At 41.4% G+C, this 21,063-nt stretch overlaps 1 protein-coding gene across 3 annotated transcripts in view; it reads left to right on the top strand.

Moving 5' to 3' along the window:
• Positions 1 to 21,063, top strand: part of LAMA4 (laminin subunit alpha 4) — a 145,960-nt gene that overhangs the window by 63,682 nt on the left and 61,215 nt on the right. For 2 of the 3 annotated variants that reach the window (XM_045499326.1, XM_045499324.1), the window contains 6 exons: positions 414 to 509; positions 2,239 to 2,390; positions 4,392 to 4,502; positions 12,034 to 12,145; positions 15,685 to 15,852; positions 18,070 to 18,263. In XM_045499326.1, coding sequence (XP_045355282.1) covers positions 414 to 509; positions 2,239 to 2,390; positions 4,392 to 4,502; positions 12,034 to 12,145; positions 15,685 to 15,852; positions 18,070 to 18,263 — 833 coding nt within the window. The remainder of the gene's footprint in view (positions 1 to 413; positions 510 to 2,238; positions 2,391 to 4,391; positions 4,503 to 12,033; positions 12,146 to 15,684; positions 15,853 to 18,069; positions 18,264 to 21,063) is intronic. The other variant, XM_045499325.1, reaches the window with a different exon arrangement.

Here is a 21,063-nt window from a genome sequence, read left to right as displayed (position 1 = left end):
GTTGGATTAAACTGGAGAATCAGTCTGCGATGAAAGGAGGGCTCTCAGATTCCAGCTGAATGATGGGTTCCAGGATCGTTTTGTACTTTGTGAAATTTACCAGGATCTTTTTGGACTGAAGCAATTGCACAGTCATGTCAGCATCCCAGAAAGTGGGGAAAAGAGTCCTAGAAAATTCAGATTTACTTTTGCCCCAGGGCCACCTTTGAAAATCTCACCAGGCTGGGCTTTACTGGGTGGGGGGAATAATCTCTAGTTCATGGATTCTACATGGTGGTAAGGAAGAATATAATTACTTCCCTTTGGAAGAACTGTGTACTGATAGCCAGTATTTCTAGAAACCAGGAAAACGTTGCCATATTTTAAGCATTTTAAGAAACGAAGCCCTAACCTCTTGTTTTTGTTTCCCACAGTGTGCAATTGTGGGGGAGGCCCATGTGACAGCGTAACCGGAGAGTGCTTGGAAGAAGGTTTTGAACCCCCTACAGGCATGGACTGCCCAACCATAAGTAAAAATAACAGTACATGATTGACTAACCCCACTCTCTCTAATGTGCTGCAGGTGTAGGATTAGGAAAAGCTATGCAATAGCCTCTCTAGAAACTGCCTAAGCCCCACTCCTGGCTTTAACCCTGTCTGTGCCTCCACCAAATAAACCCTGAGCGAAAGATATTCAACGCTCTGCTTGATTCCAATTGGCAAATGGGTGACTTACATTTAAGCAGCTCTGTTCTAGAAAACTTATTTTATGAAGCCCTTAAATTCAGTATCTTACCCAGTGGGTCAAGGCAGACTCAGAAACACAATTCCCAGTGACCGAGTTCATTTTGGCTCCTTTTTCTATATTATCTCTTCAAGTCCTCAGATAGTGAGGTAGACAATGCTTTACAACACTAGGGAAACCAAGACACTAAGAGATTCGAGTGGCTTTTCCCAAATCACTCCAAAACTGAAGTGGCACCAGAAATAAACTATTCCCACCTTATAGCATGGAACTGTCATCTTACTTTCCTGGACTTCTCTGTCATTACTTTCATTCAAATCAGCAGTCCTCATGGTGCAGGAACCTGCTGAAACATTTCGAAACAAATGCCCAGAGATGGTCTTAATGACTTCTCAACCATCCTTCAAGCGCTTAGTCTAGAAAAACTGATTCTTAGAATGATTTAAAGAAGCTTTGCCTTAGAAAGCCTTTTATCAAAATGGCTGCCCAGCTGCCTCATGGCTGGCTGGGGAGTTATTCCTGTAAGATAGCCTATCAGAAAGATCATGTTAAACTTCAAATAACAAATTAACACATTAACAACTATTAACCCTTTAGTCTTCATTTATTGGTTCCTTAGAAAAGGGGACAATCTGGGGGAAAGATAATTGGGAACAGAAAAGTTTCAAAATGAGGTCAAGACAGGTTTCCAAGCATGGTCGGCTGTCCTTCGAGTGTGCCACAAGGGGGCGCTGGGCCTCCGGGGGTGACGACGCAGTCGGAGGAACTCCAATTCCAACTGCAAGGAGCAGAAACTGCGGCGTCTTCACCGGTGGGCACCAAGCAGAAGCCCAAAGCCTGATAGGAAGAGAGCCATCTCAGAGGGCTGTCCCACCACTAAGCAAAAGTGGAGGGAGTGCTTCTCCTTACCCACCCATCTTGCAAATGTCTTGCCCTGTTAAGCTTCCTTTCTTTCAGTTCAGCGATTAGACAGTCCAGATCAGCCTCCTTCCCTGTCGCATGTGTTGTTTTGTTGTTTTAAGTGGGGATCGTGCCTGATGCACAGTTTGAGTCATCTTAGACTCTCGTCTGCTTTGAGTGTAAGGACTGGTTCTGTGACCCGGAACAGCTCCTCGGGACACAAAGATAAAAATAATATCTATTTATTTGTTTGTTTATATTTTGAGACAGAGAGAGAGCACAAGCGGGGGAGGGGCACAGAGAGAGGGAGACACAGAATCCAAAGCAGGCTCCAGGCTCCGAGCTGTCAGCACAGAGCCTGACGCGGGGCTTGAACCCACAGACCGTTGAGATCATGGCCTGAGCCAAAGTCGGACGCCCAACCGACTGAGCCACCCAGGCACCCCTAAGATAAAAATAATATTGGGTGTTGTATGGAAACCAATTTGACAATAAATTTCAGATTAAAATAATAATAATATTAACAGAGGAAGTACACATAATGATCTACTAGCGCACATGCTTCCTGGCTGACTTTCAGTTTTAAAGAAATAACACGTCCATTTTATCTCCAGGCTGTGATAAGTGCATCTGGGATCTGATCGATGACCTTCGGTTAGCGGCACTCTCTATTGAAGAAAGCAAATCGGGTCTGTTGAGCGTATCATCCGGAGCCGCTGCTCATAGGCACGTGAATGAACTCAACTCCACCATCTACCTCCTCAAAGTATGCAGCCATGTTGTACCTTCAGCTGTATCTCATGCTGGCTTTGCACGATCTGTCCTAGAATTCCTGTCTCCTCTATCATCTGAGTCCCATGGCTGTTATTACAGATGGATTGTTAGATTAGGAAATTATGAAACGTTGATTATAACCATGAACTTCAACCTAAACCAAAGACTGCCATCTATAAAAGAAGTTAAGGTGTTAAATAAAATAACTAAAACAAGGAGTATCTATCTACCAAACTATTGAGGGAAGGAAAACACTCTTACTTCTTTGGTAAGCTGTACATTGATCGTTCAGGTCCTTCCCACAAACTTACTGTTACCTTAGCCTCAATTTGCGTGTTTTGGGGAGTTTCTCTAGAAACCTCTCTCCTGCTCTCTCCCTCCCACCCTTTCCTTTCCTTCTTACAGACACACAGTCTCTCTCATTTTCCCACACTCACACACACACTGGAGCACACAGACATACACGCCCTGGGTCTCCTCATAGGTCCAGTGGTTAATATGTGATAAACAGTTAAAGGCTGACAACAGTCAAAAACAGTAGATTATATGGGGCGCCTGGGTGGCGCAGTCGGTTAAGCGGCCGACTTCAGCCAGGTCACGATCTCGCGGTCCGTGAGTTCGAGCCCCGCGTCAGGCTCTGGGCTGAATCAGCTCAGAGCCTGGAGCCTGTTTCCGATTCTGTGTCTCCCTCTCTCTCTGCCCCTCCCCCGTTCATGCTCTGTCTCTCTCTGTCCCAAAAATAAATAAACGTTGAAAAAAAAATTAAAAAAAAAAAAAACAGTAGATTATAACAGTGCTTATACAGCTAAACTTTAAGAGGTATTTTTCCCTTCGAAATCATCGGCTTCTATCACAACCAACAGACATTTTTTGAAACAATGATAATTAACTGAAAGAAGAATAGAATTAATGCCAGCACACATTTTTACTGTTTGTCAACTTAGCATAATGATTAAGAGCATAAACTTTGAAACCAGATCGGTTGCATTCAAATCCCAGCTCTCACCCTTACTAGTTACGTGACCTTGGGCAAGTTATTTTAACCTCTTAGTTCTCCAGTTTTCTCAACTGAGGATAATTATCACGCCCATCTTATGGGTTGTTGTGAGAATTCAGCAAGCGATATATGTAGAGCTGTAGAAAGTGCTCATCACTCTACTTTTTAGAGGTGCAAATAGATGGCATCCACAGCAATTGGCCAAATATGCAAACTGTAAAGCAAACCAAAAATCACAAAATTGTAGAGCTGGATGGACTCTTAGTGAGCATCCTATTCCAAACTTAGCAATCATTCCTGTCCAAACTCATCTGTTTGGACACATGCAGGCAGTACTTCTCCGAGGAGTCACCCAGACGCAGGCCTCATGATACCGCCTGAACTCTCTTTCCTCAACAGCACATCAAGATAGGCACGATGATAACGGACAGGACAGGACGCCTGTGCCAGGATCGAAAGGGTTTCTCCAAAGTAGTCCAAGGAAAGCTACATTGGGACCAAACTCCGCAAAAATGGGAGAGAAAGGGAAAATGGTCCAAAATAAAGAGAATCACTCTCCTTGCACTAAAAAGAAGAAAGAGAATTTCCAAACTCCATTTTACATTACATTGATCCTTATGGCTTGATCATTTCCTCCAAGGTCTGCCAAAATGGAAATTTTAAGGATCACACACGCTGGGCCTCCACCAGTCTATACGGTACTTTTGTGAAATTAGAAAAAGATGCCCTTTCTTCATGGCCGGCACAGCCTGGTTCAGGGTCTCCGGCCCAGTGAGCAGAGCTCGTAGAACTTCAGCTCTGAAGACCATGGGAACCCTTGTGCAGACCCCAACCTTCATACGAGGTGGCAGCAGCCTTCAGACCCCACGATTTTGGTAACAGAAGCTCACATTCTACTCTGAGTCCCCTTACACTGAAAGCGTTGTATGTATATGTTTAAAAGCCTGGTATGCACATCTACTGATTTTTTTTTCAAAACATTTTTCTTTTCCACAGACAAAATTGTCAGAAAGAGAAAACCAGTATGTCCTAAGAAAGATACAAATCAACAATGCTGAGAACACAATGAAAAGCCTTCTGTCTGATGTGGAGGAATTAGCGGAAAGGGTAGGTATTCAGTGTCTGGGAGTGCCTTCAGAGAAAGGATTTAGCCGGCATGAGCCTGGCTAGTCACAAACGACTGAAGCTTACCACAATGAAGGAAAAATGCAGTGACCCATGTGCCTTAAAATAAATCAAGGCAAGATCTGTGGAGAAAGTTAATATACTTGGTCTCTACAGTCTCTTCTCGTTTTGATGACTTTCCTTGAAAAGCTATGTTTATGGGGAACTTTCATTGTACTTGTTGCTGGTTACTATGGTTGATAGATGTTTCAATTAGGATGGTTGGTCAGCTGTTTGCCTTAACATTTTATGGCTAAGAGCTGTAGAGAGCCCAGAAATAAACTTTATTATATAGAATATGAAATTTAAATGTTTGCTAAAGGATCCATTAAATAATAAAAGGAAAGAAGAACCATGCTGAGAAAGCAATTTTGCAGTTAGACAGGAAAAATAATCACCTTCAACTTTCACTTTATAACATGTACTAAAATAAATTCCAGACAGATTAAGAGTTGAGTTTAAATCTCAAATCCATAAGAAAGCAAAATGAAATCATTGTTAAACCTTGAAAGGAAATAACAGTACATTTAAAGATAGCATGAAGAATTATAATTTAAAAAAGGTAATAGAGTTGACAAGATAAAATTTCAAATACCCAGTGAAGCAATAAATAAACTAAGACTTCAACCAGACTAAGAAAAATATTGAGGGAAATATGACTTGTAAAAGCTCTCACAAATTAACAAGAAAAACATGAAAACAGGAAGAACAGAGTTAACATGAAAGACTATTAAATACACTCCCCAGGAGCCTAATGGAAAAATATCCATCATCTGTACTAATAAGGAAAAATATAACTAAGCCACCAGGTGCCATATTTTACGTATTAAAATGTTTGACACATTTTTCCCCTGATTATGCTCTACCAAGGCTGTCCAGTGTACTCGGATTTCAACTTTTAGACATGGGTGTTTGACATTGAAGATCTCTTTGAAAAATAATTCTTATTTTCTACAAAAATAAAGGTTAAAATTAACTCTGGCCATCTCTTTTGATGTTGGACCTCATAAACTTTTACGAGATTAGGCTTCTAAAAACATGAGTTGTTCTAATTGGATCTTTGGAAGATACAGCTACTTCGCAATGTATATGAAACTTGGGTCCCTCATTCCCATGCATTGTGCATATTAAAATCCAAGCATGAGCATATGTAGGAAGCAGTGAGATCTCTTAAGTTTCAAAGGAAATACTAGGAAAGAAATCTTTGTGAAAAACTCACTGCTTTTTCATTTCTGGTGTCATGGTTGGAATTTGCCCAGTGTCTCAATTCTTGAGAAAATATTTTCCCCAAGATTAGTTCCTCTCACAGCTCAGACATGGACTGACTGATCCTTTTGTTGTACAAATTTTCCACTTCCAATATAACCTAAATGCAGACATTCATGGGGAGAAAACAGCACGAGCTTTCAAGTGATACCACACTAGTGGGGCGCCTGGGTGGCTCAGTTGGTTAAGTGTCTGACTTCAGCACAGGTCATGATCTCACAGTTCGTGAGTTCAAGCCCCACATCGGGCTCTGTGCTGACAGCTCAGAGCCTGGAGCCTGCTTTGAATTCTGTGTCTCCCTCTCTCTCTGCTCTTCCCCCACTCATGCTCTATCTCTCTCTCCTTCAAAAATAGATAAAAACATTTAAAAAAAATTTTTTTAAGTGATATCACAGTAGAAAAGGCTCCTGGGCACCAAGAAGAGACCACCAAAGCAAAAGGTTGATGAAAAAACTACTGAAACTTTCAGGTATTTCCAAGAACTCTTATTGAAAATAAGGTCCTTCTAACTATGACAACAGTCCTGGTGGTGTAAGAGACTGCTGAAAGATTTCAAAACGAATGCCCAGAGCTGGTCTTAATGACTTCTCAAGCATCCTTCAATCCTTTAGTCCAGAAAAGCCCATGATTGATTCTTAGAAGGATTTAAGAAAAGGTTGCCTTAGAAAGACTTCTACCAAATAAGTAACTAATATTTACCTTTCAAGAGAGCAAAGGATAGGGACGCCTGGGTGGCTCAGTCAGGTAAGCATTCGACTCTTGATTTCAGCTCAGGTGATGATCTCACTCACTCTTCATGGGTTTGAGCTTTGCATCAGACTCCGCAGCTTGAGGCACAGAGCCTGCTTGGGATTCTTTCTCTGTCTCTGTCTGCCCCTCCCCTGTTCACGCTGTCTCTGCCTCTCTCAAAATAAATAAATAAACTTTAAAATAAAATTAATTAATTAATTAATTAATTGAAGGATTTCACTGTGGGTTCATTCCCACAATGATTTTTTTTTAATCACAGTAATGTTGCCTCTTGAACTTGAAAATACCTCTGTTTGCAAATTGTCACGTAAACCTCATGAGCCCCAAATCCCACAGTTTACATTAACCTAAGTTAACTGGTTTCGTCCTAGCCCTCTTTTGAAAAAGTCTACAGCCCTTTCCTACTCCCTTACTTCTGGGAATCCCCTAAAGGATGCCCAGGCATTTTGTATTCTCAAATAGTCGGTGCTCGAAACGACCTCCCTTCTACCACTGGCTTGTCATGTCTGTAAGGAAGTGCCAAAGACAAGTCAAGATTCTACTTTCCCACGTTCCCCAGGCACCATGCTCGAAGTCTGAGTGGTGCTAGGCTACACGCAGAAGAAGAGGCGGGGGCCCTCTCTCAGTTTCAGTGCTGCCCCCTGACAACGGGGCCTTGAAGTTGCAATGCAGAGCCCCAAGTCGCAGAGCCCAGTCTCCAAGGGCTGGCTCAGGAAGGTGCTGCACCACCCCTCTACTTCCCCATCCCCTCCATATCCTCCCTACTCCTTTGGCCACAACAAAAGCTCCCTCGCTTATCAAGTCATCGAAGAGATCTTTAGGACTGGAAGGAAAGTAGGCCACCACCTCTATACATCTAAAGCACCTGGGCTCATCTCTGATCCTGACAAAACGGTAGGGCAAACAATAAGAATATGTTTCAATTCCAAAAGCATTACCTAACACCTGGTGTATAAGCTATTGTGCTAGTGCTATGGATACTGAAATGAACATGATAATGTAACATAAACCCTGCTCTCCAGGAGCTCACAGCCAGCAGGGAAAACGGGTATGTAAAACAAAGTAATTATAACATAGCGTTCAATAAGAGAGGCATGGTACAGGCTAAAGAGATAACTCTAAGGAAGAAATAATTAACTTGTTCACTAGTCATACGCTAGGGAACACTTCTTAGAGAAGATGAGTATTGACCTATGTGATTACTGGGAGTTTATCAAGTACTTCCTAAGCAGGAGAAAAGTACCAGGAAAGCAGGGAGATGTGAAACAACATAGTGTGTTCTACAACTAGAAAAACTTTGGCCTTGGCCTACTGAAAGGTTAGCTGTAAGGCAAAGCGCAGGAGACACTGCTGATGAAGTTCTCAGAGGCCAGGTCATGAGGAACCTTGCCCACCATGCTCAAGAACATGTAGACTTCATCCTGTGGGCTTTGGAGAACAATTGAAGTATTTACGTAGGACAATGAACTGAACAGATTTGAAATTTCAGAAACATTCTTCTGTAGTAGGGATGATAGATTGGCGAGTGAAGACGCTGAAGATATGGGCACCAGGAATCTGGAAAATTGCCACAGAGGTCTAGACTAGAGTGGTTGGCGGGGCACCTGAGTGGCTCAGTCGGTTAAGCGTCAGACTCTTGATTTCAGCTCAGGTCATGATCTCATAGTCATGAGATCAAGCCCCCATGTCAGGCTCTGCACTGGACTGGGCATGAAGCCTGCTTAAAATTCTCTCTCTCTCCCTCTTCCTCTGTCTTTCCACCCCCACCCCTCTTTCTCTTTCTTTGTCTCTCAAAAAAAAAGAGTGGTTGATTGCTACCTTGCCTTTATTTGAACAGAATTTGCAGTGAACAGGTATCAACCGAGACTGTGGTAGTATGGAACAGGAGGAGAGGCCAGATTGGCAAGCGGAATAAGAATGATTTGGTGACCAATTGGACATGAGGGAAGTTCTGGCTTGGAGAAATGACTATTCTAAAATTACAGAAGGGGGGCACCTGGCTGACTTAGTAGGTAAAGCATGCATGCAACTCTTGCTCACTACCCCCAAGATTACATAAAAATATGTAGAGATCTTGGGGCGCCTGGGTGGCGCAGTCGGTTAAGCGTCCGACTTCAGCTCAGGTCACGATCTCACGGTCCGTGAGTTCGAGCCCCGCGTCGGGCTCTCGGCTGATGGCCCAGAGCCTGGAGCCTGCTTCCGATTCTGTGTCTCCCTCTCTCTCTGCTCCTCCCCCATTCATGCTCTGTCTCTCTCTGTCCCAAAAATAAATAAACTTTAAAAAAAAAAATTAAAAAAAAAAATATGTAGAGATCTTTATGTAAAAATCAATCAATCCATCAAAAAATTAAATTACAGAATGGATTACTCAGGACATTTCTCTGTGGATGCCCAGAGGGCAGTTAGAGAAAGATTTGAGTTTGTAGCTCGGAGGAACTCAAGTCTGGGAAGGTTTTTAGAAGCCGTTAATGTTCAGGAGGTAGGGAAACCCACAGAAGTAGATATCACTGTACAGGTTCTGAAATGGAGCATCATTTCAGAACCATTTTATTCCCACTACTGTTTTGTCCAGCACTGTCCTTATTTATGCTTGTCTCCCAGAGTGATTCCTGGAAGTTCCGCTTTCACTTTCAAAAGTGTCACAGTTTAAACAATGAAGTCTATTCTCACCCTAGATATTATCATCCTCACTTAGTCTGGTTGATTTTTAAAATATCAGTCATCTAGGTACACTACCCTTCATATGCACTGTATTATCAAAAAGATCTTGTCACTTAAAAAAATTTTTTTAATGTTTATTTATTTTTGAGAGAGAGAGCCCAAGCAGGGGAGGGGTAAAGAGAGGGAGACAGAGGATCTGAAGTGGGCTCTGTGCTGATGGCACACAGCCCAAGGCAGGGTTTGAAGTTACGAACTGTGAGATGATGACCTGAGCCAAAGTCAGACGCTTCACCAACTAAGCCATCCAGGTGCCCCTTTGCCACTTTTTATACCTAATATGTACAGGGAGAATTTGCTGTTGGGGTAGGTAAATGATTAATCTATTTGTAATGTAAACCATCAACTAGTTTATAGTTGTGAGTTAATTTTTTAATTTTGGCTTTTCTTAAAGCAAGGTACGCTGGTTTTACCATGTGCCCATACCGTTATTTTTATTTTTCATCCGTAAGCAAAGTTACAGAAAAACATAAATCTTTCCAATAAGGCATGACTTCTATTATAGCCAGTAAGTTTGCTGTGTAAAGTCACAGACATTGCTTAACCACTTATTTTCTTATATAGTGTTACTAAGCGCCCTCTAGTGTTTGTCAGAAAGAAATTTTCTTAGCAGTATTCACACCCTCCCCCCCAGCTGCCTTTCATTGTTTCACTTCAAAGTTTCCATATCAAGAAATAAGTTAAATGAACACAGTAATTACAATAGGCCTTTTTCTTTGAAGGATGAAACCAAAGTAAAAGATATGTGTTGTGTTTTGCAAATATAATTTGAACTGTATCAAAAATCAGCTAGATTTTTAAAAAATTTCTAGATGTTTTCAAGGTTTGTGTCCATACTTTTTAAAAGCAGGAAGCGTGACATCAAGAATAAGATTGGGGCACCTGGGTGGCGCAGTCGGTTAAGCGTCCGACTTCAGCCAGGTCACGATCTCGTGGTCCGTGAGTTCGAGCCCCGCGTCAGGCTCTGGGCTGATGGCTCAGAGCCTGGAGCCTGTTTCCGATTCTGTGTCTCCCTCTCTCTCTGCCCCTCCCCCGTTCATGCTCTGTCTCTCTCTGTCCCAAAAATAAATAAACGTTGAAAAAAAAATTTAAGAATAAGATTGATTTTATTTTCTGCATCATATAATTTTTTAATGTTTATTTATGTTTGAGAGAGACAGAGAGACAGAGTGCGAGTGGGGGAGGGCAGAGAGAGAGGGAGACACAGAATCCGAAACAGGCTCCATGCTCTGAACTGTTAGCACAGAGCCCCAAGCAGGGCTTGAACCCATGATCTGTGAGATCATGGCCTGAGCTAAAGTCGGGCGCTCAACCAGCTAAGCCCCCCAGGTGTCCCTGCATCATATGATTTTTAAATGACCACAGATGTTGTGTTTCTGGAAAGCATTAGAATGAGGCAAGAAGAAGACAGGCATTGGAGGAAGGAATGCAATGACTCAGAATGCAGTGTCCGTTCAGAAAGCCCACTGTTTCGGGAAGGGTCTGATGGTTGCACTACTGCTCTATAGGGGGCTTTATGTGGAAGGGATTCCAGACTTGCTTGAAAAAAAACCTCCAGGGCACGTGTTTGCTATGACACCACTTCTGCATTTCTCTTCCTTGACTAAGGGCCACTTATGTGGGTTGGTTATGCCTAGAAAGCCAAAGCATTTCAGGTCAAATCATGGCACAACCCTCTGGCTAGAACACTGGGTGAGAGAAAAAAAGTTTGAAACGGGCCCTTCCCTGTCCCGGGGAACCTGTGCAGTGGGACAGACCACGCAGTCCACTCAGACACGACGGCACTTTGTAATAGAACTGAGCCAAAAGACCACCAGATGAGGCCAACAGGCATCTGCCAAGTGTGATCAGAGAACTCCTTCCCCCCTTAAATATAACCCGTGAGTCAGTCCTTCTAATGCCAAAGGGATATACACAGTACACATCCCCAATGCTGTGCATACAGGCCAGTGTCCTGCCCTTAAACCATTTCTTAGATCAGCTTCTGTCCTGACACACACAGAAACATGCACATACACTTACACACCCACGTGCGCTTTCAGAAGCCACATTTGAGTTCGAATTTCATTTGGACAACTACTACATGGGAGCTCTGAAACAGAAGCTCCCTGGTGGAGAGAGTGGAGTCTGCTTCTCGGGGAAGAATCTAATTTACTCTGAGCCAGATCTGCCTGAGTGGTTATTTGTACCCAAGTGGCATCAGTGTTGATGGGAATTTGGAATGCAGCACTGAAAACAGCATTGAGCCCAGTCAGCATAATCCTTTAAATCTCTGCGGTAAATCAGTGTCAGCTCTGGTGGGACCACCCAGGAGCCCCTAGACGCACGAAGCATTTCAAGGTCTGCCTACTTTCTCAACGATTTCCCCTTTGAAACTTTAAGCTCTTCCATCAGCACAATGTCAAATTGATCAGCAGACACGGGTAATTTCCTAGTCTGGGACCCTGAGATACAGTAAAAATTCAAAGAGTAAATTACATATGAAAGGTGATTGGTTTGGACCCAACTGTGACTGATGGCTTAGGAATACGGCTGATTTTATAGCATTCTGCAGTTCTAAAGCTGGTCATCACATCACATTCATGCATGATTTCTGGGACCATTTTATATGTTATAGAAGCTCCACATGCCAAGGAAATTTATGTTTATGGAATGCATTATGCCCACCCACTGCTATGCGCACATACACAACATTCCCTTCTCATAAATTTAAGCTGGTGTTTATATGGATTATTTGTAGGAAAGTCAAGCCTCAAGAAGGGGCGAACTGGCTCAGAAGGAAAGCATGGATACCATCAACCATGCCACGCAGCTTGTGGAGCAAGCTCATGATATGAGGGATAAAATTAAAGGTAAATATATTCTCTTCTGGTGCAGCTTAATGTCGAGGAATCATTCGTGTTGTTAAACTACAACAAAAACAATGGCTACTGATAGTGCTTACTATGTGCCAGTAACTTGTTAGAGAGCTCTATATAAGGAAATATGTATGGATTTATAGTGTATGCATATGGTATTCATACTATAGTATATAGTATATTTATAGTGTGTGTGTGTGTGTATATATATATATATATGGATGTGTGTGTGTATATATATATATATATATATGGTATTCATGCTATAGTATATAGTATATATATATATATATATAGTATATAGTATATATATATATATATAGTATACAGTATATATATATATATATGGTATTCATACTATAGTATATAGTATATTTATAGTGTGTGTGTGTGTGTATATATATATATATATATATATAGTGTGTGTGTGTGTATATATATATATATATATATATGGATGACTATATATGTGGGGGTGTGTGTGTGTGTGTGTATATATATATATATATATACACACACACACACACACACCCACATATATAGTCATCCAGTTTGTATATATATATATAGTCATCCAGTTTGTATATATACATCCATATATAGTCATCCAGTTTGTGTGTATATATATATATATATATATATGTATATATATATATATATATATATATATATATATATACACACACACACCCACATATATAGTCATCCAGTTTGTTCGCTAGGATTTCTGAGTACTATCCCTACTTACTATCTGTTAGCTGTCAAGAATAAATGTATAGAATCATTCCCTTTCCAGGCATTTCACTAAAGTGGAATGCCAGAATACCTTTCCAGCACAAGAAACGGAATGCTGTGGAGTCTTGAGTAGGAGTCATGGTTTTCTCAACTATCTGCAGCAAAAAACATCACCTTTAGAGTGGCAGGAAATTGCACTAATCCAAACTGTCCTAAACTGTCTCGATGATCCCATTTCCCAAGGACCAGGGAGGCAACATGCTCTGATCCCCAGTTCAGAAGAGAAGTCTGGAGGGGACGTGTGACATTTCTTCGGCCTAAAACGCAGTGGCAGATTTTACCTTCCCTCTTAGAGGATTACTTATTTGTGCTAACTTCTGATAAGTGCGGGCAGTATTTTGAAAACCATCTTAACAGCCCATTGAAAGCCAGCCTTCAATTTATCAACAGAAAACAGGCACTCTCACTTGTTCTAAAATAAAGAGACTTTCCTTGGGTTACAGTCTGCTAAGATACAGCATTTGTGTGCCTCCATATCTTTTATCCTATGTATTAAGAGCTATATGACAACACCAAGCGCAGTGGCAGAAAAGGAACCCACAGTGAGAGGGTCATATCTTTACCCTGAGGTATAGGGCACATACTCCAGGCAAAGGGATGAATGGAGCCAAGATTAGACATTTGCTGTATTTCCTACAATACATAATAAAAATGAATGGCACGCATCTCAAACAGCCCTCACTCCCATCCTCACTGACTCATGCTTTTGCACCTACCAATAAAATATTTTTTTCCTATAACATTTTAGAGCTACTATTGATTTTTGTCAAAAAGTCGGATTGAGCCTGGATTAGCTGACCTCATCTAATTAAGAAATAAATGCCCCTCTAGGCAGCAAGTAAAGCCAGCATTCTAGTAAGCCATTCAGAGAAAATAATTCACATTTGCTGTTATAAAATTTTTATTCTAACGTGTTTCATTTGGAAGGAATCTAAGCCCTCTATTTGACCCAGTGAGCATAAGAAAAGATGAAAAAAATACAAAAGTGTAAATGGGAAACAATAACTGCCATCAGTTTACCTTTTAAAAATAATGTATGAAGGGGCACCTGGGTGGCTCAGTCGGTTGAGCATCCAGCTTTGGCTCAGGTCATGATCTCACGGTCTGTGAGTTCGAGCCCCACATCGGGCTCTGTGCTGACAGCTCAGAGCCTGGAGCCTGCTTCAGATTCTGTGTCTCCCTCTCTCTCTGCCCTTCCCTGTTCATGCTCTCTCTCTCTCTCAAAAATAAACATTAAAAATTTTTTAAAATAATGTATGAATAGTCTCCAAAGACCAAGGCAAAAAATGTCATTGCCTGCATTTCCTTTTTCTAATCTATTCCAGACGTGGCTAAAATAAAACAGGCCAGAATTGTAAATGTAATATTTGGATCAAAATGCCAAACGAGTCAGCCCTGGAAGTGTTAGATCTGAGGGAGGGGAAAAAAAAAATCTATGTTTAGTGTATTTCCAGAGTTAATATTATAGATTTCACTTGAAAAGTAAATGTTTAATCCCTTCATAAGTTTCGTTTCTAGCATATCTTGGTTTTCCCTGTAACTTTCTCAGTAATATTTATAGTGTTAAAAAACCCCTTACCCCATTTATCTCCTTTCCTTTGGAATTCAGGAATGCGACACAGTATCAATAGCGTGTCATTCCTTATTCCCAACCGTCTGTAAAAACATTACTGGTGACCTTCAAGCTATTATCCATATAAAATAGAAGCCCGTATCTGGTATGATTTATGTGACACCAGTGTTTGTTTACCCGTCTTGTCTGGCCAGCCGCATACATCACAGTAAACCACAGGCACACAATTTCACTTATGCCAGGAAGATAAAATGCTTCCTCCCAGACCTGTCATGCGGACAAGGTGGCAATTACATAACTTTCATCTGATCATATGTAGTAGGAAGAGAAAATCAGAGAACAACTCAGCACTGCTGGGATTTAGACAACTTATCTAATCTCTCTGAGCGTCAGCAGTCTCTTCGGTTCTAAAATTCTCCATCCGACATCTTACTTATGTATGGAAGTGGAGTGAAAATGACACGGGATCAAAAGGGCCCAATCTCGAAAAACAGTCCTACTACAGAAGGCAAACAGCTATTGCAAAAATAGATAGATAGATGGATGATAGATAGATTAATTATTAATATATATTAATAAACGAAAACTCACATCACACTAAAACAAACCTCTACTTTATATCTGGTCTGTAGAATAATCTGAAAGACCCATTTGAACAACTATCAATATGCTTTTATTTTGATTTAGAGCTTTGGTCAGATCTTTGGCTGAAATATAATTAATACCTCTAACACATCCTACATATGACAGGAGACACCTCAGATAATTTTCTCCAAGTTATATATTTGATTCAAAAGGTTGATCAAAGACCCCAGGTTTGTGTGCCTTACATAGTAACGTTCAGGAATTACCATGGAAACCAGACACAGCTGCAGTCAGGAAAGGCTTTGTATTCATCCCATTCCCATCCTGAAGACACCAAATGGGGGGAGGCAGAATCGTTTCCTCAAGTTTTACTTCTCCTTGGAATATATGGCGAATTCCAATGCTGCCAACAGTGTTTGCAGCATGAACATCAGAACAGTCTTTGAATGATACCCTCTTTCCATTTGGGGATCAGCCCTGCCCTTTGCCCTCCCTCCATGTTTTCAGTGGCATCACTGTAAAATGCTCAGACACACCCCCCCCCCCCCGCTTTCTTTTCTCACTGTGTCCTTCCTTTCAGAGATCAACAACAAGATGCTCTATTATGGGGAGGAACAGGAACTTAGCTCTGAGGAAATCTCTGAGAAGATGGTGTTGGCCCAGAAGATGCTTGAGGAGATCAGACGCCGTCAACCATTCCTCATGCAGCGGGAGCTAGTGGACGAGGAGGCAGATGAAGCCCAGGAACGTAGGTGTATTCAACTCCTGGCACACAGCACATGTTTGCTTCCTTTGTGGGTCCAAGAGAGGACATTGAGCCGCAAGGGAACATTTGGTCAAAGCAAGCAATTCCCAATATTTGGAGCTATTTAGAACTTGTACATGGCCTCAGGGAATCATTTAGGGCAACTTAACTAAATGACCAAGAGTTTTAGACTCAAGCCCAACCTCGAGGTTTTGAAAAACAGTTGAGATCTCACACAGAATCTATAGACCTTTAACTCCTGAGGAGAAGAAATAGGGACTTAACAGTTGGTGGAAACACATAAAACAGGGGAAGAAAAGCTAAGGGGAACCAGTTTTCAGAACAACAATAAAAGGAATCTTACTGAGAAGGCAGTAAAGCTACAAGCCCAGCAACACTCACATTCTGAAGTCTGGTGAATGACTTTTAGGCTTTCAGCCTCCGAGTTTTCACATTTCCTTTAATGATGAATGTAGGCAACACACAACAGTAGTATTAGTGAACCTATGACTTGGTTACTCTATCAGTTATCAATGACTACCAACTCATCCCAAACATATTCTTTTAAAACAATAACGATTTATTTGTTCATGACTTCATAGGCTTCCAATATGGGCTTAATTCAACCTAGACAGCTCATCTCTGCTCCATGTAGCAGGAGCTGGGCTCACTCATATGTCCTGGCCCTTAGGGGTGGGTGGCTGAGCCTCCCCCTCTTATAGTGTCTTACCTTCAAGGAGACTAGCCCAGCCTCATTCATTTAGCAGGAGCCTTCCAGGAAGGCAAGAGTGGAACTCAAAGATGTCATATCTATCCTACTGGCCCAGACCAGCCCAGACTTAGGGTGTGAGGAAATAGACTCCACTCTCGATGGGGAGAGTTGCAAAGAATTTGTGTCCATTTTAATCTACACAATCAACAAGAGAAGCCGTGGATTTGGGTATCAGATACTAGCTGTTGTTCTTATCTGACAACATTAAGTTTAGCGGTAATTCAAAATAGAAGAGGCATATGTGTTCTTATAGTACCAATTTGTTTTTTAATACATCGGTCTTCTTTTTAAGTCTATGTATTTTACTTTATTCATTTTTAAATACATTATAAGAGGGGGTCTGAAGCTTTCACTAGATTGCAAAGAGTCCCATGGCACAAAAAAAGGGTTAAGAACACCTGCGCTGCACTGGGTTATTTTCCTATGATCATTACTAGCAACTTCTGCTGCAAATTATTACGAATATTTGAGAAGAGGAACATTCTTCACGTAAAGGCATATTACCATAGCAAATGTATTAAGTCTTAAACAGTAAGAAGTCAAGACGAACCTCGAGCCCCATTTCTGAGTCAGGATGAAGGCAGCACTCAGGAAGGCTGGAAATCTAATGTCATAGACGGATGCTTCCACATTTCTTGCCTGTTTGGGAATTTTAACGAGTCTGCCCTGGGGAAATGAAACCAACCACATCCCCCACTTAGCCACCTTCCAACCTGGTGGATGCGTTTTTAACCACTCTCTTTACTCAGCTATGAACTTGCATCTTGTGCTCACACAGATGAAAAGAAAATACAAGACCTCCAAGAGACAGACTGATACTCCCTGGAGGGAAAATAGCATTAAGGCACATAGTCAATGCATACTACCTTGATCAGAGAATTAAGACATATACAGAATTTAAGAATATATCCTTGTCATTCAGCCTTCATACCACAAAGTCAACGGTAACTCTTCATTACCAAAGTAATGGTTTAGGTTTGACCTAAAGAAGCTAACTAAAAGCACTTGCCTGGAGAGAATACAGAAAATGAGCGGCTGTGAACATCACTTGTCGGTAACAGACAAGATAATTTGGGTTATTTTTAATAGTAAAACTATGGTACATTCAAACCCTTTTATATGGTAAAATTACTAATAACCTGGGTAATAATAAACACAGTATAATAACAACACAGTTTCCACATAAATCATCATCTCGATGGGAAAACGAACCAAACTCTTTTTTTTTTTTTTTTTTTGGCTGACTGCCATCCAGGGGCTCTCAATCCTACAAAATAGGATTTCTTTCTTCCAGTATAGGACACGGAGCTAGTTTTGCAAACAAGAGCTTCAGTCTCTATTGCTAAGGAAGGCATGGCCTGACAAGTTTGCGTCTTTGCTGAATGCTGGATGGAATGAGAGGAGACAGGAGAAGCCCAGACTGAGTTTCTGTGTCCATGTCTTGCCAGTGCTGAACCAAGCTGAGAACTGGCAGCGGCTGTACAATGATACTCGCTCCCTGTTTCCCGTTGTGCTGGAGCAGCTGGATGACCACAATGCTAAGTTGTCAGACCTCCAGGAATCACTTGACCGGGCTCTTGACCGCGTCAGGGACGCCGAAGACATGAACAGAGCCACAGCAGCCAGGCAGCGGGACCTCGAGGTACGGTGGACGTCCCACCCGTAAATGCATTTCAGACACATATGACACAAAGTTACAACAAGGAGGGACAGTTGGCTCGCGATTTTTGTAAAATATTGGTACATTCAGATATTCATAGCTTTAAAAGATTTGTCCATGTTTTGCCGCTTTAACTTGCTAATAATGTAAGCGTGTGCACCTAGAATCAAGTTGAAATCATTCTAATTGTTTCGCTTTCGCACCAGTAAGAATGCAGTTGTTCTTGGTGCCTGTGTCAATGTGTATGGCTACGTTGTTCTTGCAAGTGAGTAACCAATGTGCTAGTCCTATGCTTGCCTGTTTTTCCTTTTTTAAACTGAGAGCACTAGAACATCAAAGCAACTCAGAAACATGTGCCTAGGAGGGTATGTATAATTTCTGGAAAGGCGAGATAAGCAAATTGCACAGCCTGGCTGGTCGGTATGCACACAGATACGGAATCTAATTCAAGCCAAAGGTCATGCAGATACAAAGAGGTGAGAGAAATTCCCAGACGTAGCCACAGCTTGCAAAGGCCAGGATCCCTATGGGGGGCAGGATTTGTGCATGCCCACCTTAGGGGGCTTAGATCTGGTGGTGGTCACGGCTGTTGCAAGCAATGCAGGCACTCACAGCCACCACGATCGAGAGGGGCCATCCTCTGATAGGGAGATGTGTGTATCTTCGGACAGACTTATACAGATGAGAGTAAAATAACAATGTCAAAAAATAGGAAGCAACTATGAGCAAATTCATTAATTCAGTTGTGTTTATTTTTATTGTCTTCGAAACCAACTTAACTGAGGCTCTCCGCCCTGATTTTCAGTCATCACCATCTCTCAGTAAGTCACTGAACATTTTCCTAAAAAAAAGTGAATTTCCCTTGGGGCATCTCTGGCTGGCTCAGTCAGAAGAGCATGTGACTCTTGATCTTGGGGTCATGAGTCCGAGCCCCACATTGGGCGTAGAGATTACTTAAGAAATAAAAACTGAAAAAAAACAAGTTAATTACACTTATCACCACCATTTTCTAATAGGAGGAATCCCTGAGTCAATATCTTTTAGAACAATAATGGTCAAGATAGCAACCAAAATAGCCTCTCCCTTTCTCCCTTCCATTCTTTCTCCCTTCCCACCCACCCTCCCCACCCATACTGATCAGCCACCTCCATTACAGTCCTGGGGATCACCATTGCTCTTGTTAAAACCCTTCATTTTCTCCTCCTGACCCATAGCAGTGCCTTTGATGCTTCAGCTTGTAAACCACTGAGTGATCCTAAAATGAGTTTGGAGGGTTGTAACCAGCTCTTTTTAAAAAGTTGAAGTATAGTTGAATAACAACTATAACAAACAACAACAAGCATTTTTAAAAAGACAAAAAAAAAAAAAAAAGGAGAATGGATGGAATAGAATAGAATAGAATAGAATAGGATAGAATGGAATGGAATAGAATGGAATGGAAAGAACAGAATAGAAAATATCAAAGCACCTCATGTATAGGAAAGTCTGGTTTCATCACATTTCTGCTTTAGTGTTGCAACAAAACATTCACTTTTTACTGTGGGTTATGGTTAAGAACATTTGAGACACTGTCCTATAGGACAGTCTATGGTCCTTCACATGCCATGAGGAACCATCTCTGATCGACCCTTGCCAGCCTCCTTGGCCTTGCCTTTTGTTGTGTCCCTGCCTGACGTGTTCAGTGCAGGCAATATCACACTCCCAGTAATCCCATCTGCCTGGAATGGATTTCTTTTTCCTTTCTCTTTTGCCTGGATAGCCCCAGGCACCTCCTCCAGGAGGCCTACTCCCTATCCCCAAGTTAACAGGTGCTTTCTTCAGCAATCCCATAACAAACCTTGTGACATTCCCGTTTCTGTACTATGATCAGCCGTTAACGGGATCTGTCTTCCCTACTATACTTAAGTATTGCAATTTCACATTTCACATTTCACTGTCACATTTCACTGTCAGACCTACAGCACATCTTAGAAAAGAATCACACCAAATTTCTGATCTTTTTACAAAACCAAAAATAACCACACACTTTAATCGTTTTGATATGTGCAAACAGTAGCCACACAACTAGGAATAATAAAAATCTTCATCAGATGAATGTAAGATTCTATATTTTGAAAAGCACAATTAACTTAACCAAAGCTCTGCCCCCCCCCCAGAACTCTTTCTATCATTTTTTAAGAATCAGGATTTTTTTTTTATTCTTTGCATATGTGAAATGGATATTGAGCATGCCTAATAGTGCTAATTGTGTATCATTTTCATAATTATTAGTTTTCAAAACTCTCTTTTGTTCAAATTGACCTTCTTTCTGTGGGAGCATCTTTGTTTCAAAGCTAAGTTTATTCATTTCTGTCTAAGGCTGTATACGATGAGTACAGTATATGATAAGTGATAAACCCCTTAACTTGAAACATCATTTTCCAACTACTGCAAATGAACCTATCACTCAGTGCTGTTACCACAAGGCTTTAAAGTTTGGCTCTGACTTTGGGGTGTTACCTGCGTTCCCTTAAGGGGACCAGATACAAGATCTTACGACAGGGGTCATGTCTCAGAAGGAAAACCTCTCTGAACGAGCTAAATAATACCAACCTTTTCCACCTCCTTTCCTTACCTACCTTAATACCCTTATTTTATTTTTTTCTTTTTCTTTTTTTTTTTTTGCATTAATCAATTTTTTTAATTTAATTATCAAATTGGCTTCCATACAACACCCAGCGCTCATCCCAACAAGTGCCCTCCTCAATGCCCATCACACATTTCCCCTCTCCCCCAAGCCCCT

The sequence above is a fragment of the Leopardus geoffroyi genome, chromosome B2, assembly GCF_018350155.1.
Source record: "Leopardus geoffroyi isolate Oge1 chromosome B2, O.geoffroyi_Oge1_pat1.0, whole genome shotgun sequence".
In the NCBI taxonomy this organism is placed as follows: Eukaryota; Metazoa; Chordata; class Mammalia; order Carnivora; family Felidae; genus Leopardus; species Leopardus geoffroyi.
Note: the sequence above shows the minus strand (reverse complement) of the source record. Positions and strands in the feature narration are given on the sequence as shown.